The sequence below is a fragment of the Galleria mellonella genome, unplaced genomic scaffold (genome assembly GCF_026898425.1).
Source record: "Galleria mellonella isolate WM207_F2 unplaced genomic scaffold, CSIRO_AGI_GalMel_v1 utg59, whole genome shotgun sequence".
Classification (NCBI taxonomy): Eukaryota; Metazoa; Arthropoda; class Insecta; order Lepidoptera; family Pyralidae; genus Galleria; species Galleria mellonella.
In genome coordinates, this window is record NW_026442125.1 from 767,663 (window position 1) to 791,851 (window position 24,189).

Below are 24,189 nucleotides of genomic sequence, written 5' to 3' on the forward strand. Positions count from 1 at the left end.
ATTATTTATTCAATCAATTAAATAGTCAAAGTAAATAATATAATAATTGGATGTCAAATGGTCAACAATAAAAATGAAATGTACTAATAAAAATAAAAATGTCAATAAGTAAGGTATTAAATATAACGATAATACGTACAAATCTCCACCATTTGAATCCAACATAAAATCCTTAATAGAGTAAAAACACGATTCAACTAGCCATTCGTGGAATTTTTTTTTAAATATCACATCAGAGAGGGTTCTTAAATTATCTGGAAGATTATTAAAAATTCTCACCGCCATATTATATGGACTTTTTTTTGCGTCAACGTTAATTTTATTGTAAGTAGTTTTATTTTATTTAGAGGTCTTACAAGTTTAAAGTTAGTTTATAAAATTAAAACCCGTTTTTGGCTGTATTTATAAGAGAGTTGCGTTCGTTTGCTCATTTGGAGAGGATGGATGAAATAAGAATTACGAAAGAGATTTATCGAGCAAGAATGAATAGAGATATCAATAGGGGCCACACTAGACGGACGCACATATGTTGACCAAATAGGCAACGTGCTGAAAAAGGGCCAAATTAAAAGTACCCGTAACCGACGAGCGTGTATGAAAAGATTGATGAATGTGGAAGAAGCTAAAGAGGTTTGTTTAAATCGAAGCATTTGGAGTTCCATTGTTTCTACCTACCCTAATGGGAGACAGGCGTGACAAATATGTATGTATGTATGTCATAAGAGACTCAGCATGTAAGTTATTTTGTAAGAGTGCAGTGGATTTTTGTATTAAATAAAATAAAATATAATTTTGCTTTGCAAAGAAAGCTATTCCAGTCGTGACTAAATTAATTTTATACGAGACCAACGCTCTCGTGTTGGCCAGTAAAGGATTTTGCAAGTAATAGAGTTTACTTGTTTATGGTACTGCAGGTATAATGAGTTTACTACAACTAAGTAACTTGTGACCGTTCCTTATTGAAGTCTATGGGGAATGCCTATGTTTAGCAGTGGATAGATAATGCCTGATATGATGATGATCAAAGTTTAATATCTTAATGTAATCATCAGAATAATGTCAACATTTATTTATTTATTTATTTATTCTTTATTGCACAATAAAATTTTGTACAAATGGCGAGCTTAATGCCATATGGCATTCTCTACCAGCTAACCATTGGGTAAAAACAGAAAGCATTAGTAGTCATTAAACAGAAAGAATAAAAACATTAGTGAAGACGATGTAATTTTTTTTATGATACTTGGAATGGCAAGCAAGCTGATGGCCCACCTTTTCTTTACGTTACTGATATTAACAAAAGTATACGACCCACCTAATAGTAAGCAATTACCATAGCCTATGAATGCATGCGATACCAGAGGCATTACATGGAAGTTTTTGAACCTAAGGAAATCTCTTTGCTCCATTTGTGAGGAACCTCATGCTGTGTCTTGAGCTAATTTCGCCTGAGAGTTCATTCTATTACCTAGGCGTTTATGAGAGGAAACATATCTGAAACTATATATAAAGTCGCGATTTAAGGCTTTAAGATACGGCGGTGACCTCTCTGGCAGAGACGAACTATAAGATAGTATAAAGTAGCCATGGGTAACCAATCCAAATAATTCCTCTAAGAACAATCCAATGTATAAATGGTAAAATACGCAGGGTAAGGCAATCTCTCCTAAGACTTAAGGTAGTACACGTTCTTGTACCGATTCGAAGGGTTCAAGTTGGTATCTAGGTGCTAAGTGCCCACAAGTGACAGTAATCCTCCATATAGACTTCCCTTTATTAATCTAACCGAGTTTTTTGGATGCCAGCCTGTTAGAAAGCAGTAAGCATTGCTATATATAGAAACGACTGCTTCTGTTCATGGTACTATCACCATAAATATTACAGAATATACTATTATGCCCATGATACCATTCATATGTAGCATTCTTGACTATTCACTGCCGTATTTTTATTTGTACCACAAAGGTGATAAACAAGCATCTGTTTGTCTGATGGTAAATGGCATTTTATTGCTTTACAGTAGAAACACAAGTGGAACAAAGGTATATTAAAAATGCCACAAAAATTTGCAGTCTAAAATTACATATTCCTACCTGCAAAATAATATTCATATTCCAACAAATATTGTTTAGTAAATTGCACAAAAAGAAACATAAAATCTCAATATGTTCAATATTTCTTGAGATTATTTAAGTTATAAACATTTCTAACATGTATTGATATCAGAAAAGATACAATTTATTTCAAATCGAGCACTTATGATAAATCAATATTACAGAACAGAGATTAAGGGAGGCAACGAGCGTCTGGATTTATTTTAGACGACTAGGCGACTCCGCTGATGTGACACTGTAATGAAATATGGCTGTCTTCCAGTTTTATTAACAATTCAATGCGCTTAGATACGCTGGATTCGAACTTGGTATTACAATGTTTAAGAATCGCTCTTGACACCGAATTATAGCGCGCATCCTATTAACTGAGAAAATAGTAGTTTATGTTCTCTGATTAATTTAATTGAGCTACCTATCAAGATTTAAAATTCAGTATGGGACCCTTGAAGTTTGGCTTCTTAAATTTTCTTCAGGTCTAGTACTGCAAGTACCACGGTAACCATTGATTATCATCCGGTGGAATATATGGTTTTGCACAATCTTTAATCTTTAATCTTTTGCATAATAAAAAAAAACTATTAATGCAACAAGAACAAACTTCATATATATGCATATATGTATGTATATGTATGTATGTATGTATATATTTGCTATTTTGTTTAAATGGTTCAATAAAGAGTAAATAAATAAATGTTCCAGGGAAACTTCTTTGGTTTCTGTAGCCTGATTGACAGAAGATTTTTTTTTATACAACTTAGAATGGCAAACAAGCTAACGGCCCACCTGATGGAAAGTGGTAACCGTCGCCTATAGACATGAGCAGTACTATGGACATAACAGAGTATACTGTTTCGCCCATGATACCCCCCATGCGTTGCCATTCCTGAGGACTCAGGTGTTATTCCTCTGTACCTTGTAAATTCACGCCATATCCCACGCTTCAAACCGAAACACAGCCATGCAAACACAACTGCTTCACGGTTGAAACACGAACGGGACACAGCTACCCAAGCAATCGACTTTTGTACAAAGTTACAAATAGAAGATATGTTGACAAATCTGAACCTGGATTATCAAATCCTTTATCCATAAAGATATTTTCTTGAGTATCACCTAAGCAAATGAACAAATTATTGTTATATTACATCATACATTAGTATACTTTTTGATAATAATATATTGTAGTAACAAATGAAGACATATTTACTGTGTTATTATTAATGCCTTACTAGTAATAATCTCTTTTGCCCCACTTCATCTACTATCGTCATAAAAGCCCCCAGAATTTCCTATAATATTTTTTTTTTTACAACACAGAGGGCAAACGAGCATGCGGCTCACCTGATGGTAAGTGACTACCGCCGCCCATGGTCACCCACAACACCTACGGCATTGCAGGTGTGCTGCCGGCCTTTTAAAAAGATACTTTTAAAAATATTACGATTTTGATAATTCTTTTTTTAATTGAATCAGTTTAACCACCTCTTATAGTCTCATAATAATAATGTTTGTGTGTTTGTGTCATGTGTAAAGTTGAAACATAAGATTTACTGATTCTTATACTTCAAGTTTTCTCAAAAAATGTGCAGTATATATCGATAAAATTTAAGGAATATAATTTATGATAATTATATTTAATTTACTCGCTCAAAGTTTCATATATATTTTAATTATTCCATTGTTTTATAATAGTGGGGGTAAACGAGAAGGAGGCTTACCTGATGGTAAGTGACTACCGCCGCCCATGATCACCCGCAACATCAAAGGCATTGCAGGTGTGCTGCCAGCCTTTTGAAAAGGAATATGCTCTTTTCTTGAAGGTTGTGTTGTCGTATCGGTTCGGAAATACCGCTGCTGGAAGTTGATTCTAAAGCATTGTTGTGCGTTGAAAGTGTCTCGAAAAACGCACGGAATTTTCAAAACACTATTTTTTCTTTAAGTACTTATTTTATTGATTGAAATGTTTGACATTTTTCAGACTTGGTTCTAAATAGCATAACGCGTGCGCAAGAAATCTACAGAGTATTTTAATGCAAATCTGTTTATATTCAAGTGTTGTGTGTGCAGTGAATCAGTGTTACTCGGATGCAATTTACTATTCCGGTATTTTATGGGCCTCTAAAGAAACGAATGTTCCAACTTCGTGATTGGATTAGGAAATTCCAATGGAAATTACCGCTTTAAATAGACCTTAAACTGTGTATAGAAGTGCAAAAATATAAAGTCTTTAGATGACGTCATTTAATATATCGTAAACATAATTTGAGTTATTTTATATAGATACTTTATATGTTTATATATATACATATACTATGTATTTGTTTTTATACTTTACGATTCGTTATCGTCGTATTATAATAAAATGCAATGTTCTGCCCAATTTATCCTGGGAGCTCTCTGCTAAGATTTTCCTTCTAACATTTCTGTGAAAAAATACAGCATCTTATTTAGGATTAAAAAAAAATTTTTTTTTCAAATTACCTTTAATTTAAGTATTTTTCATTTCTTCATTCGAAACGCAATTTCAGCTTAGAAGAACGGGTAAGAAATTGGGCTATTTCTTTTTACAAAAAGTTGAGTTATATAAATTTATTGTTATTCACCTTCGGTTATTACATCTGATCTTTTGCTATATAAATAGCATAATAATGGATAATAATATGCTAATATTATTTATTATACATTGTTGTACTATTATAACCCCTAATAATAATTACCCCTTCTTTTCCCGTGGGTGTCGTAAGAGACGACTGAGGGGATCTTTTGGTCGATAGATGGGCAGCTTGCGTACCTTCTAAAACATCTCTAAAAGCCTGACTGCGGTTGTCAACCCGCCTGCCAAGCGTGGCAAAATTTTGGCATATTGGCAAAACCCCCTAATAGGAGGAGGCCTATGTTCAACAGTGAACAGTAATGGCTGATATGATGATTGTACATATATTAATATAAATCTACAAAAAAATCGTAAAAGACATACAGACTATGCAAAAAATTCAAACAAAGTGGAACAGAAGCAGCAGCAAATCTGACCTTGACTAAAGCCGAGATTAAAGCTAGGACGAAGAAGAAGAATGTGTGGGCAGGTGATTTTGCAAAAATCTTTGTTTAGTGCTTCAGGGACATATTTTGGAACATCAAGATTTTTAAAAAGGGATCTAACAGTTTTAGTACTACGTCTTTTGCAAGTCCTCTAGTATCAAAGTGTCTGCGCCGTCTTTGTTCCAAACGAAAGCTTTTGTTGTGGCTTAATAAATGTGTGTTCTCTAAGAACAAAACAATTAAAATTTTTTTTATATTTTTAAATATTAATTATAAGTGAAAAATATTTTTTTAATAATAAAAACATTTGAAACGCTAGAACTCGGAGCCGAAATTCCGGATAATAGTGAAGCGTTGTTCGACTGAGTTATCATCACTGTTTAAAATCAGTAAAACTGTTTTAACGTCTCTATAAAATTACTCACCCAAAAGCCAATTTTGTATTACATACAGCCTATCAATTACGTATTTGAATTCTAAGCTTTCTCACATTTCTTATATTTTTAAAGCTCTTACAAACACTGAGCTCTCCTCCTGAGACGTTGATTGAGCCGGAACATTTATTTCGAACCTGGAGCACATTATATCCAGTATATTACTTACGGTGAAATATTGAGTGTCTACTGATCGCAGATTCTGTTAATAATAACGTTAATATCTTAAGATAATCTATGTTATGTAATAATTTTGGTAACCATTGCGGGAAGATTTCTTTTTGATTCAGTTCATGCCAAAGGGAAGAGCAAAAACTTTACTTTAGCTCATGTCTATAGAGATGTTTCTTTCATTTTATTTAATTTTCTTTGTTTTGGATATCTTGTTTTGTGGAATCGATTTAATCGTGTATGTAATAAATGTAAAGATTGTCAACATCTAACAGATCTCTTAGTCATTATTAAAAATTTTGGTATTTCTTGTTCTTATGTCGTCATTAGTCATACAATGGGAAAGGCCAAGGAACTAAGACATACAGCCTGATCTTCTTTAAAAAGTTTGTATACCCATATTTTAATAAGGCAAAGTTGCAATATCTTGTCATGACTCTTTAGAATGGCCACAAGCCATGTCTTAAATTCTAGAATAAATTCTGTAAGGAGATTATTTGAAAGGAGTGACAGCTTTACTTTTTAAGCTGCAGAAATTGAATATTTTGCGTAATTTTTAATCTTTCTTGATATTATTAATGAATATGTATAGGAATCTATTATTATAACCAATACTATATTTATTTTAGTATTTCCATACAAATTTAAAGAAAGTATTATCAAATTTATGTATTCCTGCATTGCAATACAAGTAAAAGAAACATTTAAATTTTTTTTTCTACTACAAAATAAAAAAAAAAGTTTTTTAATCTGTTGGAAGTCCTTTGACTAATTCAAATTTTAAATACTAAAATTACGCGACTCTTAAATAGATAAAGACCGCGATTCGAAACAAAACTTAAAAATCAGAATATAATATCAATAGTGTACAAGGATAGTAAACTTTGATACTTGGTATACTCTGCTTATTTTGTAATCTGTTATTTTAATGAGGGTTGATGGATGAAGATGGAATGCATTCATTTTCACCACCTTTAATTTTCCACTTGTGCCTCGTCGGTGTATACCGATAGCGCGGGCGGGGTTACCATTCCATTATCACTCATTAAAAAAGACTTGTTAGGATTCACTTGAAGATTATGATATAGTTTAAGACTATAACTCTCGTAATTGTTTCAAATAACAATTTGAAATCACGGTAAGTAAGTATTCACAATATAAAATGCAAATTTCATTGTATTAAATATTGCAAGTCAGCCTAAAAACATTACCTATTCATACTAACGAAGTGAATCAGTTTTTTCGCAAAGCTCTATTCATATCGATAATAGTTTAAGAAACGATTGAAGTGGGCTTACAATTTGTTGATAGGTTAAAGTTCCTAGCGATCGTGACCTTAGTTTAATGATACCCTTATACGACATTTAAATCGATCTATGTGAAGATTAAATAATCTTGAGAGTTTATTTTTAATATTTTTATTTTTCATGCATTCTTAGAATAATGAAAAAAATGACGGCCATGAATAGTAACAGGGGCAAAACAGAGTATAAATAAATATATTATTGTACACACAAATATAGTAATAATATCATTATAATTAGAGACAACGTGAGCAAAAGGTGAATTTATCTCTAAAGAAAATCCTCAAGTTGCATCGGCAGAGGAAGTTTTAGAGTATTATTGTTAATTGAAGTATCCATTAAATATTTTGAAGTTTATTCTTCATTATATATCATGGGTGTATTTTTTTTTCAATCATACTTATTAATAAAAATTATATATTATTTCTAAAAAATACAATATATATATATATATATATATATATATATTATAAAACAATGAAACACGGTAAGTGTATAGATATTACAATAAGTATAAGTCCTCATATTTTGCCATAATTGGGCATGCAAATATTAAAACTTAAAAAATACGGTCTACAACTATCCAAGTATCCTATCCTAAATATTTTTTAATAATAATTAATGAATTGAAAATGTCCGTAATATTTAAAATACATGTATTTTTATTTTTTTTCTATGCAGTTTTATATTCTTTATTGTACGTGTAACTTCCATAGATTAGACAGTTAAATATTGTGGAACTATTCAGCCCAATAAAATGACAACTGTTGTTAGAAAGCAGTCAAAGTGCACGATATTATAAACTTTATATATATTTGCCCATGATACAGGTTCACCTAGTGTGGGGTACCTTGTGTTTGTAACTTTGTGTTTTTGTCAAATAATAAATTTCTATTTCTTTTATATTATATATATTATATAATATAAAAATGCAGTTGCAGATTTTGATTAAAAAATATGTATGTAATTCAACATCTTTGTTTTTTGAAATTTATAATAAGTTATAATAATATCAAGATTTGTTAACCCTTGTATATTAAATACGAAGTCTTTTAACACTTAGAAGAAAAACAACATTTACAAACGACCTGCGAACTCGACAACAATTTAGTTTATGTGGCTCAGTCAGTAGGCGATACAAGTGATTTAATCATATTTTTTTCTAAATAATAAAATGAATAAAGGCTTGGGAAATCGTTGGAAAAACGTCAAATTGAATTTACCCCAAAATGAAATTAAAAATGACGAGCGTAATGAAAAACCGGCTAATATGAACAAAATTTTGCATATCGCCAAAGAGAAAGGTATGTTCGCTCTTTGATAAATTTATTTTTATTAGACGTCGTATATTTTTAATATTTAAAAACAAATGCATAAATTGATTAATAAAATGTAATTTAATGTTAAACGTAAGATATATTATTTGGATATCCTTTTTGTATAATATTATTTAATTAATACTTTTTTTTATTTTTGTTTACATAATTTCCTATTTCTTGTTTCCTTAACATTTTTCTCAAATTATGATTAAGTTAAGTTTAATACATAATTTTGAAATGCAATCGAAAACGACTCACTGAATAGGTGATAAATTAGCAGTCTTATCAAATAAACCATCTGTTTTGAGCTCCGGCGTTCACACTTCACGTGTATTCGGATTGTTGTTAAGTTATATTGCGGGTAATTTATTTATTTATTTATTTATTTATTTATTTAGGTTTACCAACAATTGTTTCCACAAAATAATGTAAATATATATACAATTATGGAGCTTAGAACTAAGTGTATATAGCGGGTAATCAAATGGTTCGCAGTAGAAGCTTATCACGCAACCTAACACATTCGTCAGTTAATCGTTGATGTATTAAGAATAGTGATATCTGTTTCTAACTATTAAATAAATAAATAAACTATAATTATTATTCTGGTGGCAAATACACCAGAGGGAGACTTTGTACAAAAGTCGATTGCTTGGGTGCCTCTGTCCCATTCGTGTTTCAACCGTGAAGCAGTTGTGTTGGCATGGCTGTGTTTCGGTTTGAAGGGTGGGATATGGCGTGAATTTACTGGGTACAGAGGAATAACACCTGAGTATTGTACTGCTCATGTCTATAGGCGACGGTTACCACTTTACATCAGGTGGGCCGTCAGCTTGTTTGCCATTCTAAGTTGTATAAAAAAAATGATATTGTTTTGCTCATATTTCTATTGATGAATGTTAAGTTTTGCTTCTAATTTTCCATACGTAATATTAATTTTTCGCATAGGTATTATTTCTGTCTGTATTATTTCACTCTTTTTGTTTTGTTGTTTGTTATTTGTTTTAGTCGTCTAGAAGTAATTGCTTTTAACGATAAGGCTGCTCATTATGTTTACTGTGATCTTTTTCTTGTAAATTTCGTTTTTGTTCTAAGATTACAACTATAATCTTTTGGAGGAAATAATAATGTCTCTTATTAAACGACTTCAAAAACAAGGAATTTCTCAAATTGGTTGTTTTTCTTTATGTTTGTTTATTACCTTGTAACTCCATTAATTGTAAAATGATTTGGAAAATTCTTTTTTTTTTATCTAAAAGAATTTCTTTATTTATTTAATATATTACGTGTTATATTTATATTATATTAATTTATCAAATATTGCTTCATTTTTTTTTCTCTATTCAAAAATACACCGCCTACGTATTTCTCTGTTTGCCCAATGGTTGACTGGTAGAGAACACCGTCCGGTGTTAAGTCCGCCAAATGTACATAGAATTTTACTGTGCATTAAAGTTTAAATAAATAAATAAATATACTTACAGATTAGTCTCTTAAAATTTTTATCAAAATTAGTTTAGTAGTTTAGTTTTTAAATAATTTATGTAAATATTTATTTTATTTTCTGTTATGCACTACTACTGCCCACTCACTACTTCCTATGCCACTGCGTTAGGTTGACTGGAAGAAATATCTCTTTTAAAGATAAGTTCACCTTTACTAACATTGTTATTAACTTATTGTTGTTACTGCATGTTTTAGTGCAATAAAGAATATATAATAATAACTAATTTCACTACAACTAAAGTTGTTTTTTTTTAACAAACTTCATAAAGAACTAGAGTCTCAATTTGGCTGTATTTTTTATGTTTATTACCTCATAACTCCATCAGTTATAAACTGATTTGCAGTATTCCTTTTTTTCTGTACCTCCTATACGTACAGACTAGTCCCGTAGAAATGTTATCAAAATTAATTCAGTAGTTTAGTTTTTAAATGAAAATAACTGATTTTGTCACACCTGAGGTCCTCTTTTTTTGTGGAAAACAATTGTGAATTTTCTATTGAGCTAGTTCTAACTCCAAACTCATGTGTAGTATATATACTTATGTACATACGAATGTTAAAGTCTTCATTCTTCTATATACGTTCTTTACGATATTTATTTATTTATTTCAATAACTGTTAAGAGCAATTATATTTTAAGTAATGCAACCTCTTTATTAGTTTTGTATGAAACATTGTTTTGACAGTTTATATAAAATTAAAAATAATATTCAAATTGTCAATATGGAAAAAATGCAAACTTTGATTAAAATGCACATTTTTATTTAAAATAAATAAAAATACATTTATAGCATATAGAATAACATCATACATGTATCAGTCAGTGATTGAGTAGAACAAAAATAATTAATTAATTTAATTATATTGTTTTAATTTTCATTATTATTTGTTCTATCCTTTTCTTACTATTTTACTGGGACAATAATTTTTATTTTATTATTTGACAGCTGTATTCATTGATTTATTTGATTGATTTGATTTGACTTATATTCCAATATAACATGTTACTTTAAATAAATATCTGTTTAAATAAAACAAGAGCGCAGCAATTCGATTGATTGAAAAATAGTTTTCCAACGATTTCATTATTCATTAAGCCTTTATTCCGTTTGAAATTTGTTAATTTTCAAATTTGTGTATTGAAATAATTGCTCACTGCGGCTCTCTTGTTTTCATATTATTATTATACTTTATTGTCTTGTATATATATATTTGTATATTGCGTTCAAAATTTAATGATAATTATTATTTATAATAATAATTTCATTCAACAAGACGAGCCGCAGAGAATTATAATAAACTACGATAATTATAAACAAAATATTTATATTTTGTGTATTGTACATGTAAACTTATGTATTACTTTTGATCTATGATATATAAAACAAAAGAAGCATGATACATAAAATATAAAAAAGTCAAAGAGGTCAAGTGCGAGTTGGACTCACGCAACGAGGGTTCTGTACAAAATCATAAAGTTTAAGTTTTTTTGGTGAAATAACTATAAATTTACGAGTTTCAGATTTTTTCTTTTAATTGTGCTATACATGACATTGCTTCTTGCCAAATTTCATGATTCTAGGTTAATGGGAAGGTATACCTACAGGTTTTGTTTCCATTAGCGTATGTCAAAATATGCGATATAAATGGAACATAAACAGTCGTATCTTTTGATTGCGTCAATTTAGAAGCTTAATTTTGTCACTGATTTAAGAGATTATAGATTTGAGTATATGATATTAATTTCAACTTGATATCTCCTTGAGTTCTTAAGAAAAAGAAAAAGGGTCATGACAGACAAACGGACGGTCAGACGGACGGACAACGAAGTTATCTTATACACTCTCTCTCTCTCTCTCTCTCTCTCTCTCTCTCTATATATATATATATATATATATATATATATATATATATATATATATATATATATATATATATATATATATATATATATATATATATATATATATATATATATATATATATATATATATATATATATATATATATATATATATATATATATATATATATATATATAACTATTCAAAACTCAATTCTGTAGTAACTACATTAATATGAAATGTTAGCTTTATTATATTAAGCAGAGTACACTATAATTAAATTAAAATAGAAAGTCAAAAATACCAGAGGGATGCTTTGTATGAAGTTATTTGCGTGGGTACCTCTGTCTTACTTATTTAGTAATAGAACGAAGCCATTAAGTATAATTATTTGTTCAACTAATGAATAAATTTAAATAGTAGAGAGATAAACAGCAGCCTACCGCGATTGCCAACCCGCTTGCCAAGCGTGGCAACTACTGGCAAAACCCACCAATATGGGGGAACAGGGGAGGCCTATCTTCAGCAATGGGCAGTTAATGACTGATATAATAATAATAATATATAAATGCCATATAAATTAGACACTTTATGACCTATTCTCATACTTGTCAAATATACATAAAAAGAATGGTATGAATCGGTCGACTCGTTACGCAGTAGTACTATCCCAAAACCCCTAACACGAGATTTTTATATATACAGATTAATAATCTCCTTCACTTATGAATATAGTCTAATTTTTTTTAAATCTATGCACCGCCATTTACTTTCTCTGTTTATCGTAACGATTGACTGGTAGAGAATGCCATCAGGCATTAAGTCCGCCCTGTAGATACGTCTACAAGGCGGACTATTGTGTGTAAAAGTATAAATAAATAAATAACTTTGAGAGCAAATTTTTTTTTATACAATGATATAGAATGGATCATCTGTTCCTTTGCTGTAGGTGCCGTAAGAGGCGACTAAGGGAACTGAATGGTCATAGCAAATCCTAATCGCGGTTGCCAATCTTTTTTTTTTTATACAACTTAGAATGGCAAACAGGCTAACGGCCCACCTGATGGAAAGTGGTAACCGTCGCCTATAGATATGAGCAGTACCATGGACATAACAGAGTATACTGTTTCGCCCATGATACCCTCCATGCGTTGCCGTTCCTGAGGACTTAGGTGTTATTCCTCAGTACCCTGTAAATTCACGCCATATCTCATCCTTCAAACCGAAACACAGCCATGCAAACACAACTGCTTCACGGTAGAAACACGAATGGGACAGAGGTACCCAAGCAATCGACTTTTGTACAAAGTCTCCCTCTGGTAAAACTTACACTTACTCATACTTAAACCATATTACTCAGTATGTCATGAAAATGACTATTTTGATTTTCAAATAAGAGACAGTAATCAGAGAATGGTATATATACGTTACTGTATACCACTCTGATGGATACCATAGAATGTATCATTTTTAATTTACACGTAATCTTTAATAACATTATAAATTTGAAAGGGAGTTTGTTTATTTATTACTTCTTGGTACATTAACGGCTCTACCAATCGCCATAAAATTTACTATTAGGTGTACTAAAATTTGGTACTAGATGTACACATATCGTTTAGAATAGAGAAAAACATACTTTTTATTTCGGTCAATCGACGTAATCGATCACTTGGATGAAATCGCGAGAAAAAATTATTAATTTAGTAATACATGGACATTTCTGACCTAGATTTATTGGGAGGAAATATGTATATGTGTGTGTGTGGTTACGATAGAGAAAGAAGCTCAATTATGAAAAAAAAAAAATAAAATAAAAAAGATACAAGGCTACCAAATACTTCTATTTGGTATTCAGTTCTCTCTTTGAAATCCTAAAAAATGGAGGTAAAAAAAAATAATTAAAATTACTTTACCAGATTAGGTGATGGTTAACACTTTCCATCAGGTGGGCCGTCAGCTTGTTTGCCATTCTAAGTTGTATAAAAAAAAAGTTAACAAATTTCTTTAAACAATATTCTAATGAATTAAACAATATTCGATAGATTGTATTGAAAGAATAATATATATAAGAAATTTCTTAAATTAATTGATGTTACTTTAAGTGAAAGTATTAACTTAAAGTACCATCTCATCTACTTATATAACTTTTTAAAGTCTGTTTTCGTGCGAACCTTTAACAATTCTACGAACGCTTTTAAGATTCGTTCATTTATTAAATGTAAATTTTGATTTGCATAACATTACACGACACAATGTTACATTCGAAATTCTGTCATATGGGTGAAATGCGTATAAATATTTCTATAAACAATCTTTGTTGTTTTTTTACTTTTTTTTATTTATTCCAATATTATTATATTATATTATTATTATGGTATTTCTACTATGTAAGTCGTATAATTATATGAATAAATTCTTTTTTCTGTTTTCTTTGTAAAACATTAATTAATTATTTTCTTATGTATTGAATGAAATATATTTGTATTAATAATAACCGTTATAAATATTCATATTATTTAATATAAGTATATATATATATATATATATATATATATATATATATATATATATATATATATATATAAGCTTCAGATAGCTTGAGATAGTAAACCTGTACAGTGAATTTCTAGAGCTATTGTGTTCACCCTTTCCTGGAGTACGCTGTTAGTTCCTGTTAAACGGGAATTTCAGTATATTCCAGGCAGCGATATTCTTTGTCTATTCAAGATAAAGAGTGAATTTACAAAATAATAAATTTCGAGTGTTACGAGAAATTTAATGTTAAATTTCATAACATGTACATGTATTTTAAATACACAATTAGGACATAAAGTGACAAAATTTATTGCCGAAGTTATATGACAACGAAATGTTGGCAATAAAGAAGCAGGTCTGTACTTGTAAAAGCTTTTACATCGCGTTAAGTTCCGATTGTGTATTTAAAATATGTGTAAACAACGTAAAAGTTTAAAAATAACATGTACATGTTATTAAATTTATCGTGCATTGATATCAATACATGCCTAATTCACATTACATTACACTAATCATTAACATTCTATTCTATATGTTACATTAATGAGAAAGAAATAGTCATTTCATTAATTAAATTAATCACATATTTCTGAAGTAATTCTCACATTTAAAGATTCGAACGATACTGGTTATTACAATAACATCTACTTGTCTTTTACTGAAGTGAATTTTACTGAACTAGGTTCATGAACTAGGTTAATTATACAATATAATTGTAATCAAATAATCAGTGAAGTAAATCAATAACTATAAAATAATATGGACCCATTAACAAAGTTCTTAGTGTATAATAAAACTCCAAAATGTCAAAATACTATGGACTATGATGCAATAAAATCACAAAAGAAAGAAGAGAAACAAACAGGAGTGTGCATTGACAAGAGACTTCTGCTGCTATCACCGGAGGTGATGAGAAAAAATGAAGGTGAGTAATTTATATGAAATTAGACACTTGGCAGTCCAATTGCTAGCAATGTACCCTGTCGAGATTGATTTATTGATAAATTCGTTACGGTGGGGCAACTGATCTGATTAATACTTACTTGTATTAATCAGATGGTGGTTGCCTTGGTCCCTCACTGGTGCCCCGCCAATGTATACCGATAGCGCAAGCGGGGTTATCATTCCATCATCTTCCATTAAAAAAAACTCCCTCTAACTACTCTATTTCTTATTTTAAATACTAAATTGGGACTTAACGCGATGTAGAAGCATTTACAGGTAAATATCACCAACATACCTCATGTGGATTGACTTGTGTACGTATGTGTCTGTGTATGGATTGACGGATCTCCACAGACCACGACGTGGATTGCACCACGTCGTGATCAAAACGTGGTGCATTTCACGTCGACGAACGTCGATAATAAAGAAGTAGGTATGTAGGTACTATTTACCTGTAAAAACTTTTACATCGCGTTGTGTCTCAATTGTGTATTTACAATATTATTAAACACTCCAGTAAATAAAATAATTAGAGGAATTCGTCCTTATACGTTAGAACTTAAACTCTATTTCTATTAGATTACATATGCAAGCATTTTTCTTTTTTTTATACAACTTAGAATGGCAAACAAGCTGACGGCCGACCTGATGGAAAGTGGTAACCGTCGCCCATAGACATGAGCAGTACCATGAACATAACAGAGCCCCCCATGCGTTGCCATTCCTGAGGACTCAGGTGTTATTCCTCTGTATCCTGTAAATTCACGCCATATCCCACCCATACATACATACTACATACTCATTTTATAAGTGAATCAGTATTCACATTTATTTTATTTTTATTCAAGTTCTCGAGATTATTAATTCACGTATCATCGCCCAAAAAACTAAAAGTAATATCCAATCAATAACTGTTTATATAGATTTTAAACCGATCAATCAAAAGACGTGTTTTGTTAAACATGAAAGCTACTTTAATGATTCCACTTCCGCGTACCCACGGTGCTTCGTGACGTGACCTTCCAGAGTCAATACGCACGGTGCACGAAGGGCATTCGCATATAACCACTGTAATAGTACATAAACATGCATTACACTGTTGAGTTTATAACAGGAATGCTAGTTTTATGACGCTTCTGTTTCCAATCATAGGTAACTCTTTAAAGTCATCACGGTGTATCTAATACGATGGCGAGAATTCACTAAGAATACTCATGTATACTATACAAAAGATATGTAAAAGTAATATATTGCTATCATTTTAATGGATGAAAATTCATTTATTAATTCATCACTATACAAATAAACATAGTTAGATTATCCGCTAATCATTTTCTCTCTCACTGCATTAAGTTGGCTGGAAAAAATCTTTTTCAAGAGACAAGTACGCCCTTGCTAATAAATTATTAAACCAATCGCTATATTTTTTATATAGCTAATAATAAATAATATATAGTTTATTTAGCAATTTGATGTTCATAATAATTTAATATAAGTAGAATCTCAATTATACAAATATCATTTATCCGAATATTGCCTTACTAACCTATCGCATAAACAGTTGAACAAGCTTGATCGCTTGCTTAACAACTGTATTCGCTTTATCTTCGAGCTGCGTAAGTATGACTACGTTTCCAATTTCCGCTAACAACTCAAATGGACCTCATATCTCATTCATAACTGTAAAGATTTACATATACTTTGCACATTGTTCTCTAACATCAATGATTCTTCCTGTCCCACTTATTTGAAAGATAGATTTTAGTTGTTTAAAGACTCCCATTCCATTCCATCTTCGATCATCTCACAATCTTCTCCTCGTAACCCCATTACACCATTCCGGATTTATGTCCAATTCCTTTATCGTCACTGCTATCAACCCCTAGAATAAAATCCCTGTAGACCTACGCAGAACACCTAAATATTTTTAAAAGAAGACTTTATAATTATTTTTTGAGTCAACAATACCAGCTCTAGTTACAGATTACTCAATAGTTACTATATCTCAGAATGTTTACCATAGTTATATATATATATATATAACTATGCTAACTCTGATCTGCAGATTGCAGTAGTAAAACATATAGGTACATATATGTAATATAATGTATTTTCAATTTGGGAAAAAAAATAAAAAAATAATACATGTTCTAAAAAACGTTAAAGTCAACAGCCGGTATTAAAACTTCAACATATTTATTGTAGAAAAAATAACTAATCCACTGGCTAATGATAAAATGATCATTTAGACTCACGACTCGCGAAAAAATGTACACAATCAGAAATAAAACAAATTTTATAGCCACGATTCGAACCCATGACCTTTCATCGACACTATCGAAAATTTAAATCTAAACTTTAAACAAACTAGAGGAAACAACAAACAAAAATGTATCACCATATTCGAAAATAACACCCGTAACGGTTCTATCATTGCAGAGACGACGCCATCTTGAAATATGGCCGCCGCGTATTATAGCAACGGTACACGAACGTTCACACGTTGATATCGATTCTAAAAATAAAAGATTAATTCCCCATAAGGCCACCGGTGGCATGTTTAATCTAACACGAAGCGCGAACTGGCAACTAAATTGCATGTGCCAGAGTATCTTATGTTAGTTTCAAGGAAATAAATGTTTTCAAATCACTCGCAGATTTCTTTTTCAATACCCACACAATATAGAAACTATTATAACTTAGCTCTTGTCTGTATATATATACTAATATTATAGACGAGAAAGAAAGTTTTTTTTTTCTTACCTTTTGGTGTTTTAACGGCTCAAATAGTCGTTTTAAATTTAATACTTACTTATTTGTAAACTATTTAGTATTTGGCATGGAGAAAAGACACGAGAAAGCTAGATTAATAATTACTGTATATTATTATAGCTTCTAAACGAATAACTATCATGTCAATCTCTCGCGGTCTCCTCTAAAAACGAACGTGTTTAATATCTAGTGGATACCTGACTTGACTTTGTCTTCATCGTTTGATGCTTCATTGATTTTTCATCACTATTTTTTTCATATTTTACCACAGACATGGTGTGTGTAAACACATTCATTAAAAAAAAACTCTCACAATACTAATGGTTTACGATAAACTTTTTCTTAGTAGTCCATAGTGAATGCAATATTTTGTTACCAATTCATCTATCTTCAATATTCATAAGGACATCGAAGCTTGAATTTCATCCAAGGAAGTGTAGTACTCGTATATTGTCATTATTTTTATTATGCATTCTTTGTTTTTTAGAAAGGATTGATAAGGGAGAAGTGTGAATTGAAAGATGATGGCCATTTGGAGAGGATAGATTGAAGAAGAATTACGAAAGAGATTTATCAAACACAAATGAATGGAGATATCGGTAGGGGCCATCCTAAATGGACGTGTAGCAACCATACAGGCCAAGAGCTAAAGAAAGATCAAATTAAATGTATCCGTAACAGACAAGCGTGTATGTGTAGATTGATGGATGTGGAAGAAGCGAAAGAGGTTTGTTTGAATAAGATCTTAATACCTTATGGTTTGCCATTGTTTCTGTCTAGCTCAGTCCGAGATTATCATGACGAATATGTATGTATATCATAGTTTTTATGCAATTTACAAGTGGAGGGACTCAATTTGTCTAAATTCTTTTAGTTACATGATGATATTATCAATTCCGAACCGATTTATATAATTCCTCCTATAATCGACACTTTTGGGCCTATATTAATATTGTAACAATTGAAATAGCTGCTTTATTTGCGGAGCAAAAAACTGTTTATTGCTAATGAAAATATTTTTTTATACTACTAAAGTGGCAAACAAGGATAAGGCTATGATAACTCCGTTTACCACAAAAAAGAGGCCATCCTTTTTTATGGTAAACGTAAACGGAATGTCACTCGCGTTATCGTACGCCCTTTTTGAACAATCCCATATGGACTTCCCTCGTTTCCTAATGAGATTATTACACAGCCTCAATGTGGTAACCGTCGCCTATGAACATGAGCAGTACCATGGACATAACAGAGTGTACTGGTTCGCCCATGATATCCCCCATGCGTTGCCATTCCTAAAGACTCAGGTGTTATTCCTCTGTACCCTGTAAATTCACGCCAAGAACACCATTCTGGTTTGAGAATGGATTCTCTGCCGAGCATTACGATGGTGAAAGGTGGTCGTAGGCATCATATTGAAGAGTTCTTCAGAACACAATCTGACAATCTACTTATAGTCACAGGATTTCTGATTCAATTAAAATCGAATATGTTCAATATAATGTATCTATGAAACATCTCGTCGTTCATCGGTGAATTTTTTGACCTATGAAGTTACTTTTTGCAGAGCAAAATGTGTCTACTTTTTAATTTGATAAAGAACCCTCAAACTAACGTCATTGAACTACTCTGAAACACCTTCCGAGCTCCCACACTCGACATAAAAATAAAAGGCAAACTATATTCCAACCACTTTCAACAGCGAACGTGAATAAGTAGAAGATGTACTAAGAATTATAATGTTATTATAGTTAATTATATTTTGGAATAAAAACATTTTAACTATTTCATATTGGATCATATTCAAATATTCATCATCATGATTTTATCAGCCATTGTCAGTCCATTATGTCAGTCTCTACAATGTATGCGAGGTCACCTTTCCTAGAGAGGGATTGTTTTATACTAAATTTGCCTGTACCGTACGGGAAGAAAGATACGGGTATTTTTTTTTAATATTTAATTTATAATTTAATTATTAAGTGTGAAAATGGAATGGTAACCCCGCCCGCGCTATCGGTATACACTGAAGAGGCACCATTGGAAGATGATAGGCCAACTGACCTGCATTCATTCTCCCCTCATGATAAATTCGACAAGAACTAACCATGATGGTTTTCAGGGAGAACCGCGTGGAGGTCGACCTGAGAGGGTCAATTGCTAGAACCGGGGCTATTAGACCTCAGTACTAACAATCACTTTCCCCCGCAGATACGGGTATTACATTATGATAGGCTAACTGACCTGCCTTTTCATTCTTATCTATCATCCTTCACTGGTGCCTGCAAGCGTATGTATATATATATATATATATATATATATATTGTATACTCCTTAGAATGGCAAAAAAGCTGACGACCCACCTGATGGAAAGTGATAATCGTCGCCTATAGACATGAGCAGTACCATGGACATAACAGAGTATACTGTTTCGCCCATGATACCTCCCATGCGTTGCCATTCCTGAGGACTCAGGTGTTATTCCTCTGTACCCAGTAAATTCACGCTATATCCCACCCTTCAAACCGAAACACAGTCATGCAAACACAACTGCTTCACGGTAGAAACACGAATGGGTACGTTAACGTAGGTGGGATTCCATTCCATTATCATCCATTAAAAAAAAAAGAAGACATCGTTTATATTTGTGACTAATTTCATTCTAGTTTGTCATGTAGCCCAGTTCATTATAGTATTAACAACAATAACAAGTAGGTATTTTGACCTCTATGATATTTTAGTACTAGGCAGAATAGCTTTTAGGGCTAAAATAAAATTATTTCTGGAGATCGACTTAATATTTATCATCATCATCCTATTTTCTCCTACTCATCTTCGACTATTTATTGAAATTAAATTTAAATATTAGCTGTACTTTGTACAAAAGTCGATAAAATATTTCTGAACTAGAAGTCAAAATACCTACTTGTTATAGTGCTCTGTCCCATTCGTGTTCTCAACATGGTTCATGTTATGACAACCACTACCATCAGAGATATTAATGTGTTTGATAGGTAATGACTGTGTTTCGGTGCACATAAAATAAAACCGTTTAACTTAAAAGTTTTTTTACCGATTTTTATTTTCTTGTTTTTAGTATTTAGTGAAATTGCGAATATGAATTCTATTTAATTCATTCAGTGCATCATTATTACATGGTTTCTTACCTGATAATTTAACAATCTGAGTCCTTCAGAAATGACAACTTGCATGGGTGTTGCCTTGCATTTATGGGCGAAATGACAAATATACATCCTTTTTTGTACCATATATCCTTTAGGGTAAATAACGTGCACTGCTCATGTCTATAGGCTGACGGTTACCACTTTCCATCAGTGTGGGTCCACAGCTTGTTTGCCATTATATGTCTTGTATAGTGTCTAGTGTCTAGTGTTTAAAAAAAGAACATCGTCTGTGTAGTAAATTTCCATATTAATAATATTTAACCATCTGTTGCTCGCGGCTTCACATGAATGGTGTCATATTTAGTGTTTAAAATAGAAATTTTCTAGTGTTTAAAAATCGAGTGTCGAGTGTTTTTAGTCAAGTGTCGAGTGTCGAGTGTCATTACATAAACATGTTGTCAAATATCTAGTGTCTTGTTCTGGTGTTTTGGTGACTTAGTAGTTTTAATTGAACGTTCAATGTCAGACATGACAAACTATTTTATAAGTATATATAAAAGTCATTAGGCAGTGTCTGTCTTTTCTGGGTGTCTAAGATTGAGATTCCATGGACACTAGTGTTTTATTGTCGAGTGTCGAGTGTCGAGTGTCGAGTGTCTAGTGTCTGAGTGTCGAGTGTCTGAGTGTCTAGTGTCTAATGTCTCCATATGTTTCATATGTCGTTGGTAACTTTGTTGCATATAAAAGTGTCTGAAGTATGAGAGTACACGATAAAGACTACATGTCTGAGTGTCTAGTGTCTATCACTGCACTAGCATGTTTGAAACAATCACCTATGGTGTTTAGTGTGAGTTGACGTGTCGAGTCTAGTGTCTATTAGCAAGTGTCTGAGTGTCTTGCAAAGTGTCTTGTTTGCAATTTCAAATCTTATATCTAAAGTGTCTGAGTTAAAATACACAGTGTCGAGTGTCCTTGTGATTCACGTCGAGTGTGATTCTTGTCTAGTGTCTGGTGTTTAGTGTCTGATTGTCGGTCTCTGATGGGTCGTTCTGTGTGAGTCTAGTGTCTGATTCGATTTAGTGCTGGAATCAGTGTCTAGTGTTTCATTTCTGACTTCTGATATCGTTTCACGTTTAGAAAATTGACGCGAGTGTCGAGTGTCTAGTGTCTAATTTATTGTCTAATTCATAGTTTGAATTTAAATTTCAGTTAGTGGAAATGTTAGTGTCTGTGTCTCTGAGTGTTTAATTATAAGTGTCTGAGTGTCGAGTGTTGTTGAAGTGTTTCGAGTGTCCGACTTTGAAACAATTTTAAAGTGTCAATTTTATTAAATACTGAGTGTCTTGTAGAATGATTCGCTGAGTGTCTAGTGTCTAGTGTTTAAAGATGTTAATGAAGGTATGTTTATAATTCTAGTGTTAATTATTATATTGTATTGTATTGTAAAACCTTTATTGTCTTGTATATAGTGTCTGTGTGTCAGGGTCTGAGATATATCTGAGGGTCTAGCGTTTGAGTGTCTAGTGTCCGAGTGTCTAGTGTCTGGGTGTCTATCTATTATTTGATACCCATATTTGTGGTTGTGGAAAAATATGTACCTAGTCCGCCATATTGGAACGGCGTCCATCTTGAATTTTAAATTTTAACATAATCATCGTGTTTTTTTTTAAGGAAAAATATGTAATCCGCCATTTTGTATCGGCGGCCATCTTAGATTTATAATGTTATTGATTTTATTATATTGTATTGTCATCTAAATTAAATGTGTGTACCAAATTTCAGATCAATCTGATGGAAAGTGGCGAATTTCTAATTTTGCCAAATAAATAAATACCGTACAGGTCGAGCTAAATAAAACCGTTTAAAAAAAAAAGAAGACATCGTTTATATTTGTGACAAATTTCATTCTAGTTTGTCTAGCCCTTTATAGTATTAACAACAATACGTATGATATTAGTAGGACCAATACAATTATTGGAGAAATATTTAAATTCTATTTTCCCTACTCATCTTCGACTATTTATTAAAATTAAATTTAAATATTAGCTGTACTTTGTACAAAAGTCGATTGCTCGAGTACCTCTGTCCCATTCGTGTTTCAACCGTGAAGCAGGTGTGTTTGCATGACTGTGTTTCGGTTTGAAGGGTGGGATATACTCAGGGTACAGATAACACCTGAGTTCAGAAATGACAACGCATGGGGGGTATCATGGGCGAAACAGTATACTCTGTTATATCCACGGCACTGCTCATGTCTATAGGCGACGGTTACCACTTTCCATCAGGTGGGCCATCAGCTTGTTTGCCATTATAAGTTGTATAAAAAAAAAGAACATCGTCTGTGTAGTAAATTTCCATATTAATAATATTTAACCATCTTAATGAAGTTTAGTTTTTAAATCTAAAAAAACTTTTTTAGCAACCCCATTACATACACACAATATTAGCTTTTCAGACTTAGTAGTTTTAATTGAACGTTCAATGTCAGACATGACAAACTATTTTATAAGTATATATAAAAGTCATTAGGCACTTCTTTTTCCCAGATTATTCCATGGACACGTTATCTTAAACATGCCCTCTCCATATTTTCATATGTCGTTGGTAACTTTGTTGCATATAAAAGTAAGTATGTACACGATAAAGACTACACCTACACTGCACTAGCATTTTGAAACAATCACCTATGTGGGTTTGACGTGCTCTATTAGCAACTGCAAATGTTTTTGCAATTTCAAATCTTATATCTAAAGCGTTAAAATACACATTCCCTTGTGATTCACTCTTGATTCTTGCAGCGAAGTTGATTGCGGTCTCTGATGGGCGTTCTGTGTGATACCTATTCGATTTAGTGCAATCAGATTGCCTGTCATTTCTATTTGATATCGTTTCACGTTTAGAAAATTGACGCCTCCTAATTTATTGTGATTCATACTTTGAATTTAAATTTCAATTAGGAAATTTATGTTCTCTTTTAATTATAACCTTGTTGAATTTCGCCGACTTTGAAACAATTTTAAAGTGTCAATTTTATTAAATACTGGAGAATGATTCGCGCTGCTAAAGATGTTAATGAAGGTA

At 31.7% G+C, this 24,189-nt stretch overlaps 1 protein-coding gene across 3 annotated transcripts in view; it reads left to right on the forward strand.

The window, feature by feature from the left end:
- Window positions 1-24,189, forward strand: part of LOC113522870 (inactive ubiquitin carboxyl-terminal hydrolase MINDY-4B) — a 155,049-nt gene that overhangs the window by 103,501 nt on the left and 27,359 nt on the right. The window contains exon 1 of one of the 3 annotated variants that reach the window (XM_031914085.2): window positions 23,795-24,186. The exons of the other annotated variants lie outside the window; for them this stretch is intronic. Within the exon in view, the coding sequence (XP_031769945.1) occupies window positions 24,156-24,186 (31 nt within the window). The 5' untranslated portion in view covers window positions 23,795-24,155. Of the gene's footprint in view, window positions 1-23,794; window positions 24,187-24,189 lie in introns of those variants that run through there. 3 annotated transcript variants of the gene reach the window in all.